Raw genomic sequence first — 8,761 nt, 5'->3', positions numbered from 1 at the left:
GCGTCTCTTGTTACCATAGCAACAGGGGAGGCCGAGGAGAATCAGCTCTGATAAGCATGTCAACATTTTCCCCTACCTGCTGTCACTATCGTTTCCCCTTTTTGTGCAGTCAGATAATGTACTGTTTTCTGTTCCTCAACTGGATGGAAGAACTGAAAATCAGGAACAAATCTTACAATTGAACTACATTTTGGGAGTACAAGCTTGGACAGATAACTAATGCTTTGATATTAAATGTGTGGTTTCTAAAATGGCAGGACTGTTGAAGATAATGAAATTGATCACTGGTCCTCACATTTTCCAGTTTACCTGCATCAAGAGGGGTAAGGTGATTGATCCCTTTGGACATTGATTGCTTCTCTGTTTTAGATCATTATTCTTCAAGGATTATCTTTTGAAATTTGCTAAATGTCTGAGGGTTTATTTGATTTTGGAAATTAATTAATGCCCAGATCATTTAAAATATAATGGTAAGAAGAAAGAAGAATCTTGTAATCTATTATTATTTGTCAGTTTATAATTAACATTGTTAATTTTTACCAAGGAGGAAGTATATTACAATTTATTACATTGCATGTACATAGGAGTTTAGTATAAATAGGTCATGCAGGAGAGAAGAACCTAAGCATTTTTAATAGAGTACAGCATGCAACTCTGTTAATAGTCCACCAATGGAAATTAATAATGAACACTCAATCTATGAATTTCAGATCAAATTATTGGCAATAGAAAATGCCACATATACTTGAATTTTGATTCTGTTGATGTATAAAACACATATGGTGTCTAAATTCACCTATGCAGATTTTACTGGATCCCTCATAAATATGTATGAATTGTGCTGGGTAGGCCAAAGGCTCAATTCTAATTTTATAGAGCTAAGAGAGGCTTGTGGGAAGATCCCATACAAGGCAGGAACACAATATACTCCCTGCCATGTTCTATTCCTAGCTGATAATTGATTTTGGGAGCTACAAATAGAACAACAACAACAAATAGAATAATATGCTCTCAGCTCCTAGTTTAGCCTAGCTAATTAGAGACTTACCTTCTTCTGATAGCAGTGCTGTTTCAACTTAAAGATAATGATAGTGAATTATAATCTTAATAAGATATACAATATAAGATATGATAACCTTTATTGTCACTTTTGTCTGTGAACATACTGACACACATTAAAAAAAATGAAATTCTGATGCCCAATCTCAAAAGAATGCACACATACACACGTACACACACACACACACACACACACACTAAACACAACCTATTTTGAATACATAGCAGAAAAAGTCTTGAGAGTTAACAAAGTCAGAATCTAGTTGTTCTGCTTCAGATACCACGAAGCCTTCTCCCAGATGGTAAGAAAGAAAACTGTTCATAGAGAGAATGTGTAATGTCCCCAACAATACTAGGGACCCTGGTTAAAGAATTGCTTATATGTGATGTCCTGGGTAGAAGGAAGTGAACTTCCAATAATCTTTTCTGCCACCCTCACCATTTTCTTCACAGCCTTCCTATCCAAAACAATGATACTTCCAAACCACATAGTAATAAAATATGGCAGGATGCTTTCCATTGTCCATCTATAGAAAGTGGTAAGGATAAGGGAAGGAAGATGTGCTCTTCTCATAGAAAATGAAGGCCTGCCTCCCGTCCCTGCTTCGCCAGTGTCTCACTATTGACCGACCAAGCTAAGCTGCTCATCAGCTGCACACCCAGTTGAATTTTTACTACTCTGTTACTACACAGAGATGTATGACTGTGCCTGCCATTTCTGAAATTGACAATGATCTTTGAATCTTTTTGCATTCATTTAATAATACCTATGATCTTTGGAACATTACCTAATCTAGAACACAGTCTAATCCTTTTGAACTGGTGATAATCCATGTTGAACTTTTTTAATTCCCTCAATGGATATTGTATCCTGCAAAAAGGAAATTATTTAATTACTGGACTATTCCAGTTTTTATCCTGTGTTCTTGCACTAATGAACTTCATACAGTTAAGTTACAAATACGTCTGATATTTCAAGTTAAGTCTTAATTTAAAATATAAAACATGAAAACTAAATAAAAGTGTTAACATTATAATTAATGTAAATTCTTTAAAGGCCTGGTTGCCATATCTTCTGAACATATGATTTACAATTTTTAGAATTTTGGAGCAATTTCTCATCATTAGATATAGGAGAATATACCTTATTTCTGCTTTTTCTATCTGAAGCCTGTGAGAAAATCTTTCCAGGGTTCTTTTTAAAGATTGAAAATGGATTTTATGACAGTGATGCAGTTTAAACTCAGCCTAGATAATGCTGCTATTTGTGATGAGCTGTACTAAGAAAAAAAAGAAATACTTGTTAGTATTTATTGTAAAACCAAATAAACAGATCTGATACAAACTCTTACAATACTGTATAGATTGATTAAAACTTTGTAAGTTTTATAAACTCCTAGAAATTGTTCTTTTTTAAATCATCCTTTATTTTAAAAAAATAAAACCAGATTTATATCATTTGCTGGATACTCCATTTTGATACTTTTAGAATTGGCATTTCAGTGGAAATTTGTTTCAGGTATCTCAGGTAACTTGGTCTCAGAATTAGTTCCCATACTTCTGGGTAATGTATTTTTGTGACAGAGCATGTGGCTGATATTTTTATCTATTGTAAATATACACACAGATACAATCAAAAACATTCAGATGGGGTAAAATAGAGAGTTGAAATATTGGAATTACAATAACATGTAAGTATTAGGTAAAGTAAAAGTTTCCTTCCAGTCAAGCTCAACTGCTAATGATTTCTTGGCAAATAATGTGGAAATGGTTTCAGGGATAGTTTTTGACTTCTCAGTTTATAGCCCTGGCATTTGCTGGTTGTCTCCATCAAAACTAATTGGCCCAAGCCCAATTTAGCTTCTGAGCACAGAAAAAGTCAGCCATGTTATGTCACTTGTGAATCATATAATCACAATCAGAATAATCCAAGTGTTTGAATTATTCATAATTGTGTCAAATATTTGATCACTGTAATCCTGAACATACAAACATTTTTAAATAAAATATTACATATTACAAAGTTTACACGGTTTTCATTAACAACATCAATCATCTTCGGACTACATATTCATTTTTTCCTTTGCAATTATAATTTTTCTGGTCTTGAATCAAGTGCTAAAATGGTCATTTGTGTTTATCAATTCAAATACAAAATTACTCATTATTACTACATTTTATTTAAAAGAAGAACTGCAGGTACACAATTCAGATTTTATCTTTAGTAATGAACCGCATGCCAAAGATCAAAGAGAAATTCTATACAGTTGTTTTTGTAACCAGTAAAGGAATAGGATTGTTATGATTTACTTCTATTCCACACCAAGATTACTGTGTTATTTTAAATAGAGAATAAAATTATATTTTTTAGATTCCAAGGATAAAAAAATAAAGACTCCATTGAACTGAGATTAGTTCTTGATGATTACATAGACATACTATTTTCATAACAAAAACTGTCTATATTAATCTTTGGCACTTTCTGTATACTATCTAAGAATATGATTTTCATAATTTTCACATATTTAAACATTTTTCACATATCTGAAAAAGACATTTTTATACAACTATACTGAACTGTATTAGGGCTGACTTGATATCATGTACCTGAACAACAAATCATGGTATGCTGTTAATAGTACTATACACACACAGTCATATTAATTGCACGCTGCACTACATAAAAATACAATAATTTTGTATTCATTTAATAGAAGAATCTAATATTTCCTGGTAATCTTGTTTTTTAAAATTTTTCCAAGATAGCTTATAACACGCAAGAAAAATTATGCTAATAATGATAACAGCTCCTCCAATTATATCATAAACGCTGGGGAAGATGTGTAGAATAAGAAGCTGAAGAATCATGGCTATCACAATCTCCAAATGTTGCACTGTGCTAACCAATGCTGGATGGAATTTGCTCAAGGCATAGTAGACGCCAAGAAAAGCCACGGTGGAACATATACAGATGCCAATGAGATAGCTCCAGCTTTCTCCATTCAATGGAATTATTGGCTCTTGAAGGAAAAACATAGTTGAGGCTCCCCATATTGTTCCAGTCCAACCAAAAGTAAATAATGCTGTCCACATGCTGACATTATCTTTAAGAGACCTATACACTATCATAGACAGAGCTGTGGTTAAGCCTGCCATAACTGTCATTGTATATCCAAAGACTTCCTTCCAGATATTCAACAGAGAATTTTCTTCATCAACAATGTTGGGGATCATGACCAAGCAAACACCAAAGATACTACTCACTACAGTAATTACATCAATATAAGCCATGCGCTCGTCCACTAGTAAAAATGCTAAAATGGCACTGAAAACAGTGGTAGTAGCTCGCCACATAATAGTCCCATTGCTTGGGGGAACAATTGCAAAGGAAGTATAAGCACAGGTAATAGAAATAACATTACATACTCCATAGAAGAATAGTCGCAATCTATGGCCTTTTGGTCCAAAAGGGTCTTCATGGTAGTAGCATACTACTAAAACAGAAAACACTTGTAAAACAGAACGAATGAAAATCAATTCAAGAGATGGCACTTTGGAACGATCGGCAGCAAGTCTGGTTATCAAAGCTACACAACCATGGGCCAAAGCAGATCCAAAAAGAATAGCCCAAGTTTTTCTGGACTGAAAAATACTTCCCTCTATAAAATCTTGGCCTTGTTCATTCTTGTTGACTTCTAGCTTCTGTCCTGTCTGAAATGGAATGTCAATTGTTCCAAAGAAAGACTTTCCGGTTCGTTGTCTATCACTCAACAATCTTCTTTTTGGATTATCTTCTGTAAAATTCTCATTATCTTCACTAGGTTCCTCATACCCTTCTTCTCCAGGCTGTGGATAATAAGAACTATATTTCACTGTCACAGTGTTGGGATGAATTTTCACTCGTTTTTTCACTGGATATTGCTTGGAAGAATCCATTTCATCAGATAAGAAGGACTGATTGCAAAGAAAAACAAATACATATTTATATATTTGATAAAATTGAAACACATCTTGACCATTTAGAATAATCCTAATTCATTAGTATTCTATTACCATATTAGATAAATTGAAGAAATGAAATGTCTTATTCTAAAACCCAATATAGTAAATCAATTGAAAGGGAAGAGTCTGTCTCATCATCATAAATGCATTTGCTATTTTTTGGTGCGGGGGCTCCCTTCATGTCAGTATTGACTTCTGGTAACCGTCTGAAAAAAATTCTGCAGTTTTCTTGGCTAGATTTCAGGAGTGGCTTGCAATATTGCTTGCTTCATACGGCTGAGAGAGAGTCATTGGCCAAGGTCAACTAGAACTCATGATCTCTCAATTTCTAGCCTGGTGCCTTAACCACTTCACCAAACTGCTAATTTAGACAATTTCATATGTCTTTCATATGCTGGATATTTATCTTTCTTGCTGCATCTGCTTCCAAATATTTTTAGGAAATGATTGAATCTGATGGGTTTTAAAAATCTAATTAGAATTAATTTTGCTCTGAATCCGAATATACTTAAAGGTAAATCAGTTTTTATGGCTGTATATAACAGATCAGTTGGTGCCACTAAACATATTTTGACATAGTTAGGATTGTTAAATATGTGTAACTGCATTGAGGGCAAGTAACAAACAATATTGTATATTTACAATGGCTTCTTGAAAGAATGTAGATTATTCTTTACATTTTCATAGACTTTTCATAGACATTATTACATTTAAACATGAAAGAGTTGGATCAAACTAAAGCCCTAATCAATGCTGGATCTTGTTTCCCAGCAGAGGCCCATGGTAAACATAAAACAGATCCTTTTCATTGTTTTTCTAAGATCTGATGTTCAAAAGCATGTTGTTTTATATTCTAAGAGACAGCATATATCAGCTAATAGTCATTGATAAGGCGGATGCATCTAAACATGTCCATTGTGCTCCAATATCATAGGTTATTCAAAATACTATATTATGTTGTTGCCGCTATATTAATACAGTCATCTCTTTAGCTTCTAAAAATGTGAAATATATAAGTCACTAGGTTCCATTTCTTCTCCACTTGTTTTCACACCAGGCTATAGCTTTAGCAGTGGTAGCTTTTCCAATATTTGTGGTGCTGATATGTGCTTCCAACTACTATACTATCAGTTTGAAATGCTAATATAAATCCCAGATGGTGATTTAAATGAATTCCTTTCAATCTATTCAAGCTCAAGCATGACTGTTTATAATTGTAAAATATTTGTAAGAGATAATATTATTGGAATGTTATGAAATGCTAAAGAAGTAAGAATTATGAAGATAAAATATGCTAATCAACTGAAAATGAAGGGGAAAAGATACACTCTAAGCTATGTTGATTTACATATCATTGCTTCTTCAAATAACAGAAATATGATGTTCCTTGTAACGTACAGAACATAATTCTAAGCTATATTAGCTGATTACTGCCATTTATTTAAATTATGATAATTCTGTGAAATCATTCCAATTTGAAAGATGTCACTTTAAAATTGCATGCACATTAATAGAAACAGAAAGATTTTGCTTAAATAAATATGCAGTGACATCTAGGAATTAAATTTCTAATGCAAGAAGAGAAAGGAGAATACAATCAAAATTGGAAAAATATTCATTTACCTTTTGTTAGAGGGCGTTGTATAACAAAATAACCAAAGGCCAAGTATATTAAGGATAAGGAAGCTCCTCTGCAATGTTCAGTCGTATATCCATTTCTGCCTTCTAAATTCATAGAAAATAGACCTGGGTATTGTTGCCTTTGAACTGGAAAGTCAAAAATAGAGCAAATGGTGTCCGTTCTGGAAATACGTTGAAGCTGTAGCATAGATTTTTTGCTACTCTCTCATCTGCCTTCACAGAAAAAGAGAGGAGAAAACTAAAGAATCACATTAGAGGCAAGTGAGCATGCTCAGCAGAGCTCAAGGGCATTTGACAACACCTTCATTTTGGACTGCTGAGTGGAATCAGTATTGCTTTTACTAGTTATTCCGACAGTGAAACACATGTTTAGCTGATATGTTACCTATTCATCAATAGCATGACTTTCCTGAATTAAACATTATTGAGATTGAAAACAAAAGTGCTTAAGAGAGTTACCGATTTATCCCTCCTGGTCAATTGGTTAATTAGTGAACAGGATGATTAAATAGTCTTTTCTCTTGCCAGAGCCTCACCAAAAGCAACAGGATAGCAACAATGCTATGAGGCAATTAATCTGAATCCCTGATTGACATAACCTTCAAAATATTGTACATGAAAAAACCACCTACCCTTGATTTTCATTTGCTTCATTCATATACAATTATTCATCAATTATTAACAGCCTTATCCATATAAGTCTATGCAAAAGTACCACTGAATTCAGTGGGTTTACTCTTCCACATATTATAGATTTTAATCTCTCAGTACAATGCAAACCAGTGATTTGGAACTGGTAAAATCAAACATGGTTTTTAAAATTATTTGTTGAAAACATTTCTATACTACTTTTTGTTGAAATAAATATCAGAATGGTTTACTATTAAAAATTACAAATATAATGATAAACTAAAACAAAGCTGTAAAACATACAGTAAAACATTTTATTAAATAAACACTGATAACCAGTAACATAATAGAAAAATGTAAAAATTGTAGAAAAAAAGTCACAATGGCAATTAGCACATTTATTAGGTGGCCATGAAGAACAAAAATTCAAGGCCTGGCATTGTAAGACAGCAAGAATGGCTCCAAACTTATTGGGAGGGGATTTCAAAGTTGGGATGATACCATCCATGAAAAAGCCTGATTCCGAATAGCCACTAACTGCATGTTCTTTAAAGATGATCTTAAATTATGGGTTGGAAAATATAGCAAGAAAACAAAACACAGCTTTCTTTCCAAGACTGTGGTCCAAAGGCATTAGGGCACAATAGGATGGAAACACAAAGCGATCACAACACAAATCCTGCAGTTTTAGTACTTCTATTGATATCAGAGAATGAGTACACATGGGCAAAGTACACACTGTGATGTCATGTTCATATTTTCCCATCACTGTGACTTGCTGCACACATGCCCGACCCTGATTGCTTTACATGTGCTATGCAAACCCAGAAACTGTCATCTGTTCAATAAATAAGCTGTATATCAGGATGATTGAAAACAAGGCCTTTTTCAAGAAAACGTGAACAGCTTAATTATGTCTTCTTCCTTCTTTTAAACTGCCAGTCCTGTCCTCTATCCCACAACATCTAAAGTCACGAATGTAACAAGACCAGAGAGCAATCCTGGACTAGGAACTGCTATATTTCTACCAATACGATGTGTCTCAGTAGGTTTTTTTTTAACAAGTTTTTTCTCCCCACACACACAATGTGGATTCAAAATGAATCTGGCCGTCCTTTCTGCAGACAAACGGTCCTTCCGAGCGTGCAATTATGATTGCCCTGTCAATTGTCAATTGCTAATCACAATCCCAGAGGCAGCAGCAATGCTCGCTGACAGCACAAAACTCCAACACAGCCCCAAGGCGGTGGAAGGTGGGGAAGTCCGATACATCTGGAAGAGGTCAGGTTGGGAAGAATATGAGAATAAGCCTTTTCGTTGGAAAAGCTAAGATCTTCTGAGGTGTTAATCCGTCATCTTTTCTAGCTAATTTCCAAATTCAGAGCCCGAAGGGCGCGAAGCAAACCAATTGCCGGCCGCACTGAACCAG

The 8,761-nt window shown here is 34.2% G+C and overlaps 1 protein-coding gene across 1 annotated transcript; it reads right to left on the bottom strand.

Annotated features, from left to right (window-relative positions):
* Positions 1-2,527: 2,527 nt before the first annotated feature.
* SLC35G2 (solute carrier family 35 member G2) lies at positions 2,528-8,684 on the bottom strand. The gene is made up of 2 exons (XM_058189334.1): positions 6,685-8,684; positions 2,528-5,013 (listed from the first exon to the last, which is right to left on the bottom strand). Exon 2 carries the CDS (start codon positions 4,993-4,995, stop codon positions 3,763-3,765), a length of 1,233 nt encoding a protein of 410 aa, XP_058045317.1. The 5' UTR covers positions 4,996-5,013; positions 6,685-8,684; the 3' UTR covers positions 2,528-3,762.
* Between the last annotated feature and the right edge of the window lie 77 nt (positions 8,685-8,761).

The sequence above is a fragment of the Ahaetulla prasina genome, chromosome 6 (genome assembly GCF_028640845.1).
Source record: "Ahaetulla prasina isolate Xishuangbanna chromosome 6, ASM2864084v1, whole genome shotgun sequence".
Classification (NCBI taxonomy): domain Eukaryota; kingdom Metazoa; phylum Chordata; class Lepidosauria; order Squamata; family Colubridae; genus Ahaetulla; species Ahaetulla prasina.
Note: the sequence above shows the minus strand (reverse complement) of the source record. Positions and strands in the feature narration are given on the sequence as shown.